At 43.8% G+C, this 19035-nt stretch overlaps 1 protein-coding gene across 5 annotated transcripts in view; it reads right to left on the reverse strand.

Moving 5' to 3' along the window:
* The window catches only part of LOC121269051 (supervillin-like), a 162537-nt gene that overhangs the window by 50456 nt on the left and 93046 nt on the right, over positions 1-19035 (reverse strand). For 4 of the 5 annotated variants that reach the window (XM_041173466.1, XM_041173465.1, XM_041173467.1 and 1 more), the window contains 8 exons: positions 17846-18023; positions 15090-15262; positions 13222-13377; positions 11690-11826; positions 10712-10859; positions 8962-9107; positions 2853-3028; positions 648-786 (listed from right to left, as the gene is read on the reverse strand). In XM_041173466.1, coding sequence (XP_041029400.1) covers positions 648-786; positions 2853-3028; positions 8962-9107; positions 10712-10859; positions 11690-11826; positions 13222-13377; positions 15090-15262; positions 17846-18023 — 1253 coding nt within the window. The remainder of the gene's footprint in view (positions 1-647; positions 787-2852; positions 3029-8961; positions 9108-10711; positions 10860-11689; positions 11827-13221; positions 13378-15089; positions 15263-17845; positions 18024-19035) is intronic. The other variant, XM_041173469.1, reaches the window with a different exon arrangement.

The raw sequence follows: 19035 nt of genomic DNA on the forward strand, positions 1-19035 counted from the left end.
ATCCAACCCGGCCAATTACTGACCCATCAGTCTACTCGCCATCATCAGTAAAGTAATGGGAGGGGTCATCGGCAGTGCTATCAAGTGGCACTTGCTTAGCAATAACCTGCTCACTGACGCCCAATTTGGGTTCCGCCAGGGCCACTCAGCTCCTGACCTCACTACAGCCTTGATTCAAACATGGTGAGAGTGACTGCTCTTGACACCAAGGCAGCATTTAACTGAATGTGGCATCAAGGAGCCCTAGTAAAACTGGAGTCAATGGGAATCAGGGGGAAAACTCATCAGAACTGGCAGTCAGTGAGGCTGTCCCAGATTTCCACATTTGAACTATCTGGAGAAGAGCAGGGGAGGTATCCCCAGTGGCCAATATATATCCTTCAGTTAGCATCACTAAAAAGCAGATTATTATGCCCTGTATCACATGCCTCTTGTGGGATCTTGCTGTGTGCAAATCAGCTGCCGTGTTTGACACATTACGGCAGTGACCACACTTTCAAAGCACTTCATTGGCTGTATTGCTGGAATATTGTCAGGGCCCATAGCCTTCAGCCGTTTCTTCATATCACGTGGAGTGAAGTAAAGGTTATGAAAGGTGCTATAGAAATCCAAGCCTTTCTTGCTTTTCTTTTTAACCCCCAGCATACCTTTAACTCGGCTGTAATCTCAATGTCCCTTTGTACCAGCTTTCTCGACTCTGCCCAGTCCAGAAACTTCTCCTTGAACAGAATTGTTTCATTATGCTCTGACAATCGACCAAAGATTACCCAATCGGGGCGGCCCTGTCTGTGGAAAGGAAAGTGACATTTATTTGAGGAACTCGGTTAGAAAGAAAATTAAACTTAGTAAATTTTAACAGTTGAATGATAGAGGTTTACGGAGCAGCAAAAACCATTTGGCCATTTGTGTTGGTGCCGCCTCTTTGAGAGAGTCATTCTAGAGGCCGTCACACTGCCTTGCTCTCTTTTGCACACTCCTGTATCTTCCTTTGCTTCACATTTTCATTCCCTTTCCTCTGAAAAGTTGAAATAGTCTCTGTCTGATCTACTCCCCATGGCAAAGCACTCCATGCTCCAACCACTTTTGTCATGGCTATTTTTTCCCTGACCCCTCCTCTCGACCCCCTGGTGACAATTATAAATGGATGAACCTTTCTCATGAGGACATATGGGGCAAAATTTTTACCTTGGCAGGCAGGCGTGCGCCCGACCCTCTCGAGCGTAAAATGTCGGGCGAGCGTCCCAACGTCAACACGCAGTGGCGCGATATTTCAGTTGGCCGGCGCGCGTGGGAATCGGCAGCACATCCGCCGACAATTAAAAGGCCTGTTAAGGCCATTAAAATCTCAATTAACTGACATTTTTTGACGCCTGTCCAACCTTATAGTTGGTGGGGCAGCCGAAAAGGCCAAGCGGCCTTTGCACTTTTTGGGAAACCTCATCCACGGGCGGGAAGAGGTTTCCTAAAGCAAATAAAAATGAAAAGTTTTAAAATTAATTAATAACATATCCCTGCTCATGTGACAGAGTCGCCTGCGGGGACATGTTTGATAACATTTTCATTTCTTTATTTTTTTTGAAAACCCTTCACCTCCCTGGGGCAGCTCTGTGCCTCGGGGAGAATCTCAAGCCCGCATTCGCACACGTGCAGACAGTTTGTGCTTGCCCTGCTCGAACTCCCCTCTCTGCCTGCACAGGCAGCACTGAGCACTGCTGCTCGCCTTTCAAGTCCCACCAGTGTCAAACTGCCTTCCCGCCTCGATCGTGGGGCCCATCCCCCCCCTCTCCACCTCCTCCCCCTCCTCTCCACGCCCGTCCTCCCCTCTCCACCTCCCCCCTTCCCCCCCACCCGACAAGGGCTAATTTCTGCCCATCGTTTCTCTATGTTCAACTTATCAAACTCCTTCTTAAGTTAAAAAATCCTACTATTATCCTGTGAGCCACCTCTGCTCCAATAGAATTTGCCCAGTATCTCAGATGTCTTGTTGCAACATTTATTTGATAGAATTACACAAAATCTACAGAAGACAAGTAAGGAATTCAGATCCAGCTGATCTATGTTGGTGTTTATATTCGATGTAAGCCTCCTCCCACTCTAATAATCCCTCCCTATTCTGGCCCCATATCAATTAAAATGATCATTTAATTCATTTACAGTAAAACTTAACTGAAAAAGCTTGTGAGCGCCAAATTGTGAGAAAGAGAGAGAAAGAGAAACAGAGAATATAGACATAGAGGAAAAGAGCAGAGAAATCCACATTCTCAGAATCCTTTCTAGCACCAGTATGGTTTCTTCAGCCCCCATGCCTGCCAGTTCTTGCACCTTTTGCCAATTTGGTGACCAATTAGAAGCAGATTTGCACTGTGCTCTCGTGCCCATGAGCAATTGATTGAAACCATACAAACTAATTTCACCAGACAGACCAGGTGTTGTAGTGGGACACGAGATGGAAAAGTCAATCCTAGACCCACTGACCATTAATGTCTGCTGGAAAATACTAACCCGGGGCCAGTGAGGATAGGATTAGTCTCAGTGTCAATGCGCACTGCAGTCAGAAAGCTTTGCCAGAGCTTCATGTTCGGCCGCAGAGATGAAGAATGGTCATATGGGTAAGACATGAGGGCAGCTGCTGTCTATGGATCCCAGGCAGAAGAGCCTGGGTTAGATTCAAACCCATATCGGGCAGGATAGGTCTGTCTCTCCCCCACAGCAATCTCTACTTCCTGTAAAAGAGTGTTTTAAAGTGGCTCAGTTCCCATGTTACTGATTCTGCCACAGCACCAGCATCCCTACTTCCAACTCTACTGAATCTGATCAGGCACGATCGCCCAAACATACTGTTCTCAACTCACTGCCGGGAAATGTTCTTCTTGGCTCCGGGGTCCAGGGGGTTTACTACACAGTTACTATAATCATAAGGACCACTCAACAACTGTTTGCCCAGTTGGAGTGCCATCTTTCGCTGTGCCAGGGTCACCTCTTTGCCATGCCAGATGTACAGCTCGCTGCCAAAATCTAGCACCAGCACCTGCAAACCAAGAGAAAAGAATTAGCTCAATAAAGTCAACCAGTGTGGCTCAATCATCTAGAAAATGTATACAATTGTACATAATTGGGTGGTTTTCACGCTGTGTGCTCTGTGGAAAGCAAGGGAGTGGACAATTAAAATGCCCTGAGTTACTTCCCTGGCCTGAAGCCATCAGCATCTCCCTGACCACAATTCTAACCTGCTCTTTCGAGCAGGCAAGAAGGACACCCACTGAAAATTGGTGGAGTCTTCCTTTGCAGAATCATGTTGAGTCTGATGATGTTATCCAGACCAGACTGCAATTTTAACACAGACCTGAGCAGGGAAGCAGCTACTTCAGGGAATCCCAGGAGAGAAGATAATCCTCCCAGAAAAGGCCAAAAAAGGTGAGCATTTTTCTTTCATTTGTTGGTCCAAGAGTGTTGTAATATACTTTTAAAGGATTGCAGCATGACATCACATGCTGTAATCCCTTAATGACACATTTCCTTTCTAGTGATATCATGCTGCAATCCCTTAAAGACACATTACAACAAGGAGCAGGAGGACATAGTGCACAGTGCAACACTGAGGGTCAACTTTCAGATAAGACTTTAACCCATTTATCTATTCCAGTGATCAGATAAATGAAGGCATGTACAAGGTTGTCTCAGTGTTCTGGCTAGCATTCCTCCTTCAACTAAAAACAAATTAACAAGCAATCCAACTCTTCAGCTGTTTGTGAGACCTTGCTCTGCACACACTTGCTTCCTTGTTTAACTACATCAATATAGTGACGGCATAATGTAATTAATTGCTTTTCAAAGTGCATTTGGATGCCCCAAGAAGATGCTCTTATGGCTTCAGTAGCACAGTGAATGATTGACTACCTGCTGTCGAACTATATCACTCAGGTCAGAAGTCTCAGGTTTGATCTGTGATGTGTTCGGAGTTAGCAATGCTTTACTATAATTGGCCACAGCTTTCCTGAACTGGAGGGTTGGAAAGAATTCCTGTTTCTAAGTGATCCTGATGGAACCTGAGTGTGTGTGGACATTAATTGAGGACAGGGTCTGGCATGGTTGTGATGTCCTTTATTGTTGAATATCCTGTCTGTAATCAGTTGCTTAGGTTCACACAAAAAGGAATAAAGTCCTGCTGTCCATGGATTGTACCACATGAGGGCAGCACCTCCTGAAGCAAGATCTTATCTGATTTAAAATACAAGAGCAAAATACTGCAGATGGCAGAAATCTGAAATAAAAACAGAAAATGGTGGAAATACTCAGCAGATCAGGCAGCCGCTGTGGAGAGAGAACCAGGGTTAATGTTTCAGGTTGGTGAAAGGTTTCTTTCTCAACTAATTTGTTGTGACCAGCTATGACCATGGTCATATAAATACACTGACAGTGATATTCAGCAGCAATGTGACGATATTCAGTATTGCCTGTAGCGTGTCAATTTTTTGTTTACATGCTGGTAATAAGGGAGATCACTGACTGGCAGATTAAAAACCGTGGGGCACACTGCAAACAACTTGCCCAGCATTTGGAATGATAAATTGCAGCGTGCTCAAGATATTCCGATATATTGTGCCACTGGGTGAGCTTGCTCTCCAATATTGTGCCAGTGGGTGAGCTTGCTCTCCACCAGCTGTAGCCAAGGGTTGGCCCCCACCCAATATTAATTTTGTTAGAAAAAAAGCAACATAACTTGGAAATGAGGAGCACCAGTCCGAACTGGTCTTGTATACCTTAAAATGGAACTCCAGTATTACTGGCGCCAGTATTAATGATTTTTTAATGGGATTTGAAAATTTTGAACTTTTTTTTCTTCTGAGAATTCTGTCAGTTTTTTAAATTCAGGAAAACTTCTTTCTTTTAAACAGGTTTTAATAAATAAAAACATTTGTGGAGAAATCCCACATTGCACCAATGGGTAAGGATTCTGGGTAACTCAGGTGTGGGTGAATGAGAAGGTTTCTGTGGTATAAATGATTAATTCTAACTGTGTGTTATGCTAATGAGGCACAGTATACATCATCACAGGAAGTGAGCCTGCCATCTCTCTCACAGGAGAGATCTTGATCTCTCTCATATTGATTTCATGGCAAGATGAAGCCACTGCAAGATGTTTTTCAATAAGGTTAGTGTTTTCCTTACCTCAGCAGACTCTGTAAATATTCTGTGTTAGCACAGCAAGACCAATAATGTTATATGATGGCAGCAAGTGAGAGAACAAGAATGGAAAAGTCTCTGCTATCACTGGAAAGTTTCAACCAGGTCACAGGCCCTAATCAAGCAGAATCTTGACTGAGTTGGCACCAAAGATTTACAAGATAGCACATCACAGCAGGCCTCACTGTGAAGCCTAGCATTGGGCAGGTCAGTATGCTATTATACACGGTGGGAAGCTGTGCAGACCATATCCTAGTCACGCAAGGGATCAATGAAGAAAAAGCTATGTACAATAAAGTAATAAAAGCACTCAATGCTTGCTTCAATCTGTGATAGAATACCATTGTTGAGCAGACTAAAGTTGAGTACCCAATGACAAGGGGAAAGTATTGATACATTTATCAATGATCTGTATAGAGTTGCAGAGAACTGTGAATATGGCAGCTTAAAAGATTAACTAATCATGGGCAGAATTGTTGTCAGAATTTTAAATGAAGCATTATCTGGTCACTTGCAGTCGAGAGATAATTTAACCCGAACAAAGGCAAGTCACCTGGGCAGACAAACTGAGGCCAGGAAGCAAAATCCATCATTGATTCAGGGTGACAGGGAGAACCACATCCCAAAAATAACAGACACAGTGGAGCATGTCAAATTTAAAAGCAGTGAGGTAGCCATAAAAAAGTAGGGGAGGCAGAAGAGCACCCATCAACTACCCCAGCTAATTGTAATCTGTTTGGTGAGGAAAGACATAGGCACAAAATTTATCCCACCAAAGAGTCTGAATGCCATTTTTGCAGGAAGAAAGGTCACTTCCAGGCTGCATGGCACAGCACGAAGCCTGTACAGAATAACCAAAAAGAAAAGCCTTTGGGAGATGGCAAGATCCATGAAGTAGAAGATGTCAATAATATTGAGATGTCTATCCTTGGAGAGATCCAGGAACCCAGCAGAAGCTACTGGAGTGCTTACACCATTTGGGAGATTTTGTTTCAGGCATCACATCAGCATCAGAAATCTTCCAGAGGACAATGTCAAGTATCCTAGAAGGACTGGATGGAATCGTATGTCACATGGATGATGTCCTGAATCATGGATCCATTCAGACAGAACATGACACTTGAGTGCGAACTGTGCTGCAACACCTACAGAAGGCAGGACTTACACTCAACAACAAATGTGAATTCTTGCAGCCGATTGTCAAGTTCCTTGGGCATCCGGTATCAGAGTTGATCTACAAAAGACAAGAGCAATTAAGGAGTTCCCAGCTCCTCGCACCATGACTAAGCTCCAGGGATTCACGGGTGTGGTGAACCAAGTTGGAAAGTCCCTGCCTGACTTAGCTGTCATCAATGAGCCACTCCATTAACTGTTACGACAGAACAACACATGGTGCTGGGAGGAAGCATAACAGAGGTCTTTTGAGAAAATCAAAGAAATGCTGATGTCACCTGATATTGTACCTCACTATGATCCAGAGCTACCCACTATCATTGCTGCAGATGCATTTTCGACAGGACTGGGAGCTGTACTCTTTCAGGTACAGACGGATGGAAAGCATGGACCAATTCACTATGCACCCCATTCACCGACAGAGACTGAACAGAAATATGCTGTGATAGGGAAAGAAGTATTAGCTGCTGCTACATGGGCTTGTGGTCTTCACTTCAAGATACAGACAGGTCACAAACCCTCAGTGATACTCTTAAATTCTAAAGTGTTAACAAAAATTCCTCCATGAGTAAAACGGTTCAGACTCAGGATGATGAGGTTTGATGCAAAGACAGATTACGTTCTGTGAAAACAGTAGTCCACAGCAGATGCTTTGTTCCATATCCCAGTAGCAAGACCTGAATAAGGTGATTTTGTTACCTTTGCATCAACCACAACCCTACCTGCAACAACTCAGTGACTGAATGTAATCAGAGATGCACAGAAATCTGATGAAGAACGTACTCAGGTCAGAGAGTACTGCATCAATCCCATTGTCAGACAGTACTATGAACAGAGAGAACACCACAGTGTCATTGATGATTTACTCATCTGTGACAGGAGAGCAAGATCATAAGATGTTGCATCACATCCTGTGATGATGTATACTGTGTCTCATTAGCATATTTTAAGACTTAGAACTGTCCTGTGCCTAGTGGCATATGAGGGCAGACAAAGCATGTGCTTATGTTTGTTGCCATGGCTAGTTTTTCTTGGAACAGGTTTGCCAGCCTGTGGCCAGTGGCTATAGCTCGAGGGGCACCATTCTGCATCAAACACGGCTGACCAGGAAACTGTTCCACTCTTACTGCCTGCCATAGGGTGTAGGAAGGATTTACAGACCGATAATCCACTTCTTTGGCCACAATATGAACCTACCTTCCATGGCCATCAAGTCCTGGGGTGGGATTCAAACTGTAACTTCTGACTCAGAGGCAAAGACATTACCCACTGTGCCACAAGACCTTCATGTTAGCATATCACACAGTTAGAATTAACCCCTAATACTACATCTGCCCCCAAGTCTCTGATCCCCATCACACTGCAGTTTCTGGATATCCAGCACATGTGGGCAGGGTTTGCCAACACTCCCAGATTTTCCAGGAATCTCCCAAATGGCAACGAATGTTCCTGCTCACAACATGGGAGATCTTTGTGCTTTAACTTTCCCATCGCAGCACCACACCATGATGTCACCAGCTGCCACATAGAGAGCTGAGACAGGCTGATGTGTGGGAACAATTGGGGGTCTAATCAAGAGTCGAAGGATGGTGAGAGGTCAGATAGAGAGAGAGGTAACACCAAATGAACATCATGGGGACAAGGAGATAGGAGAGTGAGAATTGAGGGAGTTTGGACTGGGGGTTGGAGAGAAGGGGACTAAAGAATGGAGATGGGGGGGACTGGGGATCGAGGGGGTGGGGATAAGGTTGGGGGTGGAGAGAGGGAGCCTGGAGAATGGGGAATGGGTGACTGTCATTTCCTATGGGAGTGGTGCAGTGAGAGAAACAGCCAGAAAAGGGGTGAATGAAACCTGGCAAGTGGGTGAACAGTGACAGAGTTCTTAAGTGGGAAATGGGAAAGGTAGATTTTTGATCTGAAGGTTATCAAGTCATCATAAGTGACTATTCAGCTAAAGATAAGATAATTAAAAGCAAATGGATAAATATGTGGATAGAAGATATCTGGGGGAATGAGGTTACAGCATTGGCACAGGCACTGGGAACACATGCAATAATTTCTATTATTCGCTGAAAACTCTTCTTTATTCAGTGCGAATCTGTGGAGTGGATTAGAAATATTGATGCTGGACTGAGTTGGGACAACCAGCCCAGTGAGAAATGCTGTCTTTGCGCAGTGTCTTGGTTTGATTTTAATGTGTGAAATCCAAGAAGAGATCAGCTCTGAATGAGGCTCCCAGTTCAGAGATGTTACCTGCATACACATGAGTCCAAACCAGAGCCAAGCAAGCAAATCACGTTAACATGTACACATGTCACACCGTTAAGTGGTTTGAAGATCATGTGATTAAACCGCCAGGTATACCTCCAACCGAAGTTGACAATGCTGTAGGTGGGCCTCATTTTTGGAAAGTCCACTTTATTTTGTGTAAGTTTCACACCAATCACATGTATTCCTGGATTTTTGAAATGCTGCCAAAAACTGCAACCAACTCATTGGCTCTGAAAACTGAGCAAGCCCAGTAATGTTGATGCGCTGCCACACATTCAGGATCAGGCACAGGGCCTTATGGATCAAAACTACAAATACACTGAGCGCTCCTACCTCCTTCGAATTCAGCATGGAACAGCGAGGGATCTTCCCCCATGATTCATTGACTGGGACCAGCCTGTCCTCAACCAGACGGTATATATAGTTTGTTTCTGTGATTGCGGCTTCATACAGCTCATCTTCTTCAGGATCTCCTGCGGCTGCAGAGCCAACAGCAAAAAAATCAGTAACATTAACAATGCAAAGGCTGTGATCAGCTAGGCTCTTCCAGCTGTTAGGACCTGCTTTTGACAAGATTGCTCTCCCATTGAACTCAGGGCATCTCTTTGAAGCTGCATTGCCAGTAATCTGTGAACAGAATACTTGTTCTCTCAATGATAAGGAGATTATGGTCATGTGTGTGTGAGGAGTATGAGAGAGGGGAAGAGAAAGGGAATGAGGGTGGAGGTAGCTCTTGCCTTTGTAATTAAGGTGAATGGAAATATTGATCCAGAGAGATGTAAAATGGCTGCCAACTTGCTTTCACTCATTTTACAACATCACAGTCGAGGTCTACCCCAAAGAATATGAGAATGGGTGAGAGAATCTGTCAGTGAAAGAGTGTGAGAATGAGTTAGGTTGTGAGAGTAAATGAGTCTAAGTGTGAAAATGGGAGGCAGTGTAAGAAAGTGGGAATGGCATAAATTAGAAGGAAAATAGAAAGAAAGAAAATTTATTGTCCTTAAAACAAGCTCTTGAATGAAAGTTTCAACTTCAACAGTCTGCTATAATGAAATAATCCACGGGCAGTCAATGAGATTTTAATCCTATTTTAAAAACTAAACTGCAATAATCTCCAACCACTTAACAATATACAGACATATAACAGACTGAGTAAATATAAATAGGATTCTGGCTGTGCCTAAAGGACAATTAATTTTGTTTCCATGTGACTTAAATAAAGGCACGTTGAACATTGTAAAATGGGAATTTTAGACACAAAGACAGGTATCCAAAGACCTCCATACATTTCATCCCAACAAATAATTCTGGAGACAGAAAGGAGAACCTCTTCTATTGAAAAGTTAAAGTCTACTCTGAGCATCTACAGCACCCTAAAACAATGAGCAAGCTCCAACGACACAATGACTCTGTGGAGGAAAGATCAAAACAAGTGATGGTGTTGGTGCTGATGATGAAATGAGTAACGTTTGTGTCAGTGGAAGTGATGTTTATTATGTCTGTAGTGGTTGTGTGAGTGGAAGTGATGTTTATTATGTCCATAGTGGTTGTATGAATGATCATGACAGCGTTGCTGGTAGTGTCAACACCATTCAATAACAATAACGTGATACACTTCAACCACTTATTATTTAGTCAACCACAATGTTTATGGCTAAAGTTTTCAAGTTGTCCTAAACACTTTAGATTATTTCTGTAATTCTGTGATCCAACAATAGGTGACACCATAGGAAAAGCACAGAGGCAGTAACACCAGGGGGTAGGGGCATACTTTCCTGGTATTGGATCTGGGAAAATTACATCAGCTAAGCACAGCACATGGAGAAACATCAGCTGCATGTCTTTATGACCGGAATCAATGCTCCTTGTCCAATTCCTCTTTGTGCTTCACCTCAACTTGTCCCAAACTACAGTGAGATTAATCAACGCAGGAGTTTTCAACAGATTTACACAACAAGAAAAACTTGTCATTTGATGATCTCTCTCTTCACTGCTGTCCTTCCATTAATTCACATGGGTAAATTAGCTGCAACTGAGAGATCTGCAGGTCCAGTGTAATCAACCGCTCATTCGAGCTTCTTACCTTGGTATTGAACCTGGCCACACAGAAGGTCCCAGAATTCCTTGGCCCTTTTGCCTTGACTGTTTATGCCCTCTTCAATAATGGTAACGTTTGGTGCTCGGCAGCCCAGTTCACGCTTTGTCTGGATAAAAGCAGCCAGCTCCGATGCCTAACATAGTTAAGAGGTGCAGTGATGATTACCTATTGGGAACCACTGGTTAATATGAGATCATTCAAATGAATTGGAGGCAGAACAGGCAACAACCTCTTTGATCCATGGCTTTGGTCAATGTAAGTTTTACACTAAGTGATACCTGTCACTACAGTGAGATCCAGAGACTCAGATGCATCAGTAACAAGAAATGGAGTAAAATGAATATCTGAGGCATCACTCTGGCATGCTGCCTGTGATTTCACTGTTGTTCAAAGAGCTGAGTGTCACCTGGGATGACAGAAAGGGCTCTGGAACATGACTGGTGTGGAGGGCATGAATGAAACAAAGGCTTAAGTCTTGCACATCGTGTGCTCTCCCTGCCACTGTCATACTTACTTGACAGAACTTAATGGCCACCCCAGCATTTGGTGCATTTAATCGAGAGGGAGGCTGGTGGGCAGGGACCCAATCACCTACCCATGACTGCCCTGATTAAGTCGGTGGCAGGAAAGCCCATGGACAGCCTTCCCATCCTGCCACCAATCGAGGCCCTTATTTGGGCAGTGAATGCCCACTTCTGGACCTCATCCCAACACTGCTTGTATTCACCCAGTGTTGAGCAGGCCTCTCACCATGTGGAAAGCCTGAAAAGCAAACCCCGTCAGGGTTGCTTGGATGCTCCCAGAAGGGGTTTCTCATTAAAAGGCACTTGAGGTCTGATCGAGGGGCCTGGCATTGGGAAGGGGCGGTTTTTGGGAATTTGTGGGGGGCGGCAGCTGAGTTATAAGAGAAGGCCTTCAACGATGAATTTTTCTAACTCATGTGATCAGGTTTAATGGCCATACCTTGGAGCGCTCAATTACATTTGCAAATTCTCCAGTCCAAAGAAAACAGTGCTGTGCAGTGACCAACAGGAAACAGTCCCCACTGTTCAGTGAGCTGGCTCTTGGCTCCACCAGTCGTACCTGGACATGCCTGCGACCTGAGAAAGGGCAGAGTTATCCTGGGTTCTGCTCCTGATCCGCGCACACAGAAACAAGTCATCAAATGTCAACACTTAACTGTGCCATAAACCAAACTGGACTGACTGCACATAAAGGCAGATACCATCGTTAATGAAGAAGTCCAAGCTAGATTGCACATCAGTTTTACAGCTGTGGAAAAGCTTGTTGGATTCAGAACCTGCTGAATGTTGGGCCACTTCAGCTTGAGTGACAGACCAGGTGCTACAGGTGACATGGACAGAACTGGGTAAGGGGAGGATTGGCCAGATTTTTCCTGCACGTATTTGGTTAACTTTAGTAGGAGAGCAGTCAATTCAATGTCACCCATTTTACATTTTCAGCCAAAGTCCAAATGACTCAATGGTGACGACAGCTGTAGACATATCTGTGACAATTCCCCATCACCTTGTTGCATAGAAAGAACAGAGATCGAGTGGTAGCAGCTTTCTTAAACAAAGTGGTGTGTTTAGAAGGATTATTATGACATGAACTCGGTTAGCACCAGAGGTGTGGACCATATCACTCAGTGACACAACTTGTTCAGGTAGCAACACATGGGGGAGAACATGTTTTTCTTTCAGGTTCGATTGTTTCACTCAGGATGTTTTTTCCCCAATTTCCTACCCAATTCCACAAAGCTCATGTCTGCTGACACTTAAAGCCTGATTCTAGCTCCTCCTACCAGTGGGAACAATGAAGACTGATGGGGTTAAAATTCTGGTGATGTCATTTGGATTCCAACATGATTTTAACATGGGATTGTGGTAGTAATGCTCAGTGTGGGAGTAAGCAATACTCCTTTGGAAGGAGGAATGAAATCTTGGGCCTCCCCAGTTTCAAGCTTCCCTCCCCTTCCCCCAACCAGATTGCCTCAGGCACTCTCCCTCCGAACACTTACTTTATGCTGAGGGTTATTCCCTTGGCTTCCTGCTGACCAAAATCACACTCTGGCCAGATAGCAATATCCGCTGTGTTTGGGTGGGAGTGGGATTTCCATCATTTAAACAAGGCTTGGGAGCTAAAATGATGCTGGTCTCTCGCTGAGACATTCAAGGCCACTTGCTAAAACCTTGCTCTCCTGCCCTGAGTCAAAATCAGAGTTTCAGTATTTGGCTCCCATGGGATATTTAAGCTAGGGAGCTGAGTCAACATCTGTGGAACTGTAGGTGAGTTTATTCAGAAAAGAACAAACAGGAAGGACCAAAGCCAATTGAAGTCAAACACTTTACAGTTCATGTTTACAGTGGTTAGATTTGATAGGAGATTAAAGAGGCCATGCTGTGTTTTTTAAACTAAAAGTATGAACTTGTTTTCTCAAAGCCTTAGATATTTGTCTTAATTTTCAGGAAATGACACCCCTGGACCATGATTACCTTTAACTTGCAGCAGCATCACTTTGTTGAACGGCAGTGTGCTGTTACTGGACGTCTGCTCTGCTATTTTCACGTTCCGGAGATTCACGTTTTTGAAGTTCTCCTTGCTTGCTAGCCCTGCCAACGCCACATCTGCGTAGTTAGAGTGTTTCGCCACTGTAAACAGGCAAAAACGTTCCTGAGATGGACTAATAAATCCAAGGCAGAATAAAAAATGATCTACTTTATACACTAGGAACAGCTAAACAAGGTGATCTACACAGGGCACCTTTGCCCTTGAGTGACAGGGCTCTGGGTTCAAGTTCCACTCCAGGGCTTGAACACAAAATTCAAGGCTCATACTCCAGTGCAATACTGAGGGAGTGCTCCACTGTTGGAGGTGCCATCTTTCAGATGAGATGCTAAACTGAGGTCCCATCTGACTGCGTGGGTGAATCTAAAAGATCCCTGGCACTATTTCGAAGAAGAGCATGGAAGTTAATCCTGGTGTCCTGGTAAACATTTATCCCTCAAACAACCTGACACAGAAAAAAAAGATCTGGTCATGATCACGTTGTTATTTGCTGTTCTTTGCTGTATGCAAATTGCCGGCTGTGTTTCCTATACTTCAAAAGTTCTAATTGGCTATAAAACACCTTGAGATGTCCAGCGGTCATGAAAGGGGCTATATAAATGTAAGTCTTTTTTATGGGATAACACACCAGCTATAGAGAGCTACAGGCAATTCTATCTACAGGTTAGTGAAACTACTGCAGTCTGTGACAGAGGATAATGCAAAGAATGTGCCATGTTATATAGAATGCAATACGTTGGTTGCAATATGATGTAGTGGAGACAACCCGGGCTAGAGTGTGTTATTTATAAGTTGGTACAAAATTAGAGCCTTATATAGAGAATATAAGACATAAAAAGGTTAAGGTGACATCAGCTTATGATCATCTGAATCACCTATTAAAGTGCTGAAATATATGAAGACATCTGTTTTTTAATGGAATAGACACGGTGGGGTTATTTTAACCTATATCACTCACCGAAGAGCTGACAGGATCCGATTAGCTGCCTGTTTTGCACGATCTACTGTCACTAGAGGGCAGGAGAAAGGGAGAATGAGGAAGAAAGTTCTGCAGAAGGGGGGATGGAGCGACACATGCGTTGGAAGGAGGATTATTAGAAATATTTGTGAATTGTACTGTAAATGTGTATGATTATGCTTCTGTGATTAAGCTATGAATGGGACAGCTAGATTTGGTCACCTCTTGAATACTAGTCCGCCGGAGGACAAGACTAGTGAGTAATCCAGAGCGATCCCATTGAAAACCACTTGGGTCATGGTTTCAGAGCAGGCTTAATAACTGGTCCAGGTTGTCAATGGATTTCAGGAAAGTTTCCTATTGGGCAGATGTGGATGGACCACCTCTCAGGCATAGCAGCGAGGAGGGACGACCAGTCTCTCTCAGTGCAGGAGAATAAACATTTTTCCAAAAATAAAAAAGTAAGATTTTTATAATTGTGTGAGGATATTTTCCAAGTTTGCGATGTGAATGGACAATAGAATCTTGGGCATTGCTCAGAGAATTTCTCAATATGGAAGGCTTGGAAAGTCGGTTGTCGTACTTGTAGAAGATATGCGATGAGAGAATACTTTCAACCACAAAGTGATGGTGTTCCTTCCCTTCAAGAACTTCTAATAAAATAGCCCAAGTTGTCTATTTGTCAAGGCTTTGGGAAGAGTACAAAAGGCGATGGACAACAGAAGCACAATGGCCCAAATGGACCTCGACTGTGTCACATCCTTTTATGGAGGATGCTGGGCAGTTATATTCGAACACATTGAGGGACAATTGAAAGAGGAAACCTCTCAGACCTACTTCTCTCGGTCCGGATCCTCCTGACCTCCACTGTAGCCACATTCAAACGCTGCTCGGTGTACTCCTGACGGATGTCCTCTCGGGCGGCCAGTGCTCTCAGGGGATTGCGAGAACACTGCGTCCTACGTAGAGGTCTCACAGCTCGCCTGTGTTCTGCCACCTCCGAGGTCAGTCTGCAAGAAGTCCAAAGTGAAAGTCAACACAACTCCAAGTGAGGAACCACCTTAAGCTTTTCACCGTTAGGTGTTTGCTCAGCATTGGTTTCATTATGATTATTACTTTGTACTCTGATCTGACCCGAGGAGGAAATTACCTTTTTTTTTTGCATTTTGTTCATGAAGTCAAACATCAAACAAGCACTTTGGTGATACAAAAGCAAAGCAACTCAAATAAAAAGACACTTTCATCTTTACTCTTGAACTGGATCCTATCCTCACTCTGTCCCCTGCCTAAGGTGCAAAGTAAAGAAAAGATTTGCAAAAATACCCCTCCTTTCATACCTCTCAATGTCTTAAAGTGCTTTAAAAACCAATTAAGTCCTTTTTGAAGTGTAGTCACTGTTGTAATGTAGGAAACGCGACAGCCAATTTGTACATAGCAAGCTCCCATAAACAACGATGAGGTAATGATCAGATAATCTGTTTGAATTATGTTGGGTCAGGACGTCGGGAATAACTCCCCTGCTCTTCTTCAAAACAGTGCCACAGAATTCTTTACATCCACCTGAGGGGCCGTATAGGTCCTCAATTTCATGTCTCATCTGAAAGACAGCACCTCAACAGTGCAGCCCTCTCTCTGTGCTGAACTCAAGAATCAGCCTTGACTTTTTTGCTCGAGTCCTCAAAGTGGGACTAGAATCCATAGCTTTCTGACCCGGTGGTGAAAGTGCTACCAACTGAGCCATGGCTCACAGGGAGAGAGAGAGAGACAGTCTACAATGGGAGGCCAGACTTCGCTTCTCTACAGAGGCTAGTTCCCCAGAACAGAAACTCGCTGTTTCACATGTTCTCAACCATGTCCTTTTCAGGCTTGCTAAGGGATAGCTCATTCCTCATGCCCCCATCACCCTGTTCCAGACAGTTACAGATTGTCTGTAAACAAAGTTATGAAAACTGATTGCATCACACGTTCCATAGCTTATTTTCCTAAATTAATTCAAAGCTATCAGACAGGTCATATATAATGTACATACACACTGGACTATTCAGAGATACAGTGGAATAAGTCCAAACTTGAAAGCCTGGATAGGTTTAAAAATGATCCGCTTGTCACCATAGTGAGGTCGCTGCCTATTTCGCTGCCCCAGCCTTCAAATTGTTCTTTAACAGATTCTATAATCCGAGCCAGTCTCACTCTCCTATTTCAATAGAACCTCTCAGCTCCCATCTCAACTTTCAGTCAGATTTTCATCTTGTGGACAAGCCTGGCTCTATTTCGCTAAACAAAGCTCACAGTTCTCTTTCCTAACACTGGGTTTATATTGGTGACCCACAGCAACTTTAGCCCGCTCGCCCTGATAGGGCATAACTGAAAACTTAAAGCTGCAACTCTACAACTAGAGGGACATGCTGCCACACCTCCATTTGTGAGAACAGAACAAAATGCCAAAAAGCACAAAATAGGCCAACTACCCCACTGAGCTAATGGTACTCATATTATAATTCACACAAGCTAGCAATGTTGAGCCTCTCTGTCTCTGACCATATGGGTGGAATGGGTGGGGGTGGGGAGGGTCTTGCGGGGGCGAACAGCTTGCTCCATCAGTCCCAGCAGTGCCAAGATCGCATTAGTGGGCACTGCTGGGACTGCTAGAGGGGGAGGAAGAAGGCCCATGGATCCCTGGAGATGGATAAGTCTGGGGTCTTGGGCAGAGAGGGTTTGGACAGGTCAGGGAGAAGGACGTTGGAGTGGGGGTGGGAGTTTAAGGCTATGGGTGGGTAGGAAGAAAGCGGGGGTTGCACCCTGATTGGCAAAGGTCAGCCCCCAAAGATAGAAACCCCCTCTTCCTTACCGCCCTTTGAAAAGATTATTTTTTTAAAAAAAAAATCAGACTGCCCACTCCCACCCAACCACCCATGCCAGACATTTTATGACGTGGGCATCATATTATAAGGGTCAATTGGCTTGATAACAAGCCTAATTGATCCTTAATTAGCTATTTAAATATGGCAGTGGCACATAAAATGCAGCCCTCTGCCTCCATCTGTAAATTGGTCCAAACATCTATCACTCTCAGAGTAAAGAAGATTTTTTTGCTGGCTCCCTCTCCTGTCAATGGTGATCTCAAGCCTTGGGTTGAGATGAAGGTTACCAGTTACTTTCTTAAATCTCACATGATAGAAATGGATGAGGAAGGCTGTTTGGCCCATCATATCATAGGAAGAACCTATGGACCCTACATAGTCACAGCACCCAACTGGTTTGAAAGTGACTTCAACCTCCACTCTTGTATCTGGAAGCCCATTCCATATGTCGAACTCTTTGAAACAAGGAAAGGTAACAGTTCCTGACATCAGTCCTACGTTGGCCTCTTGCTGGCCTAAACCTGCATCCCTTTTGCTCCATGTCATAATTTAAATCTAAAGAGATGTCCTACTGTTTCCTTTTCTGTACAGTTTGCTTTCTCCTATATATCTGGCCTCATCAGATTTTATTGCTCTTGTCTTTCTTTGTGAATTAAATTGAAACAAAAGATATGCCATCCCTCCTCTAAAATACAATGCAAATCCCCTTGAGTGAAACAGTTTAACTCTTACTTTGGGGTGTTGGATTCAAAAATAGCATCAAAACTCTCCTCGATTTTCACCACATCGGGCGTCAGAATGGTGGTCGTATGCTTATAGAATTTATTGAAGGTATCTTCGTCATCTGGCCTCATCACTTCCTTCACTGATTGTTCTGTCACTGTGATCATTGTCTCCATGTTACTTGTGGCTGGGATAAAGATTGTTCAAAGTTAGGTCAATCACACCAACACCTAGGAATCTAGATGACTAGATTTTATCCCCTATTCACTGGGTCAAAATCCTGGACCTTCCTCCCTAACAGCACTGTGGGTATATCTACACCACAGGGACTGCAGCAGTTCAAGATGGCAGCTCACCACCACCTTCTCAAGGGCAATTAAGGATGGGCAATAAATGCTGGCCTAGCCAGCGATGCCCATATCCTATGAATGAATTAAAAAAATTAAATTACACAACCTCAAATTACATAACCTCAATATAGCACCTTTTGTTACCTCAGGAAGTCCCAAAATACTTCATAGCCAATGATGTAGACTACTTTTCAGGAGTAGTCGGTGTTAAAATTAAAGAAACGGAGCTGTTAATTTGTGCACGACCAGCTCCTACAACCAGCAATGGGATATTAATTAAACCTTTCTGCTGATGTTGAATAAGGGATAATAGTTGTCTGGGAAATCTCAGATTTCCGACATCTGCAGTTTACTGCTATTTGTTTATCAGGATAACTCTTTTTTGAATAATACCATTGGATCTTTTGTGTCCATCTGAACAAGCAGACCAGGCCTTGGTTTAAAATCTCATCCGAAAGTTGGTATCACTGGCAGTGCAACACTCTCTCAGTGTGGTGTCATCACAACCAATTTGTTGAGATAAAAAGATTAAGTTTCACCTTTGAATTTGCTTGGTGGGCCAGCTGGTGAATAACTGAGCCATACAGAACAGGAAAATCTCAACTGTGTCCTTGGTCTGCGCTGAGTTTACTGATTTTAACCAGTATGGTAGTTGAGGTAGCTCAGCACCTCTGTAATACCGAGGGGGAGGTCAACTGGGACTCCCATTCCCTCATTATTATTCAGTGATCTCTGATGTAAAGCACCTGTATGGACAATGTCTGAGTGCAGAATTGGGGTTGGCCATGATGCCACTGTAGTGAAATAATTTCCAACACAAATGTAGATTTTACCAATGGAGTTACATTA

This window comes from Carcharodon carcharias, chromosome 23 (genome assembly GCF_017639515.1).
Source record: "Carcharodon carcharias isolate sCarCar2 chromosome 23, sCarCar2.pri, whole genome shotgun sequence".
Classification (NCBI taxonomy): domain Eukaryota; kingdom Metazoa; phylum Chordata; class Chondrichthyes; order Lamniformes; family Lamnidae; genus Carcharodon; species Carcharodon carcharias.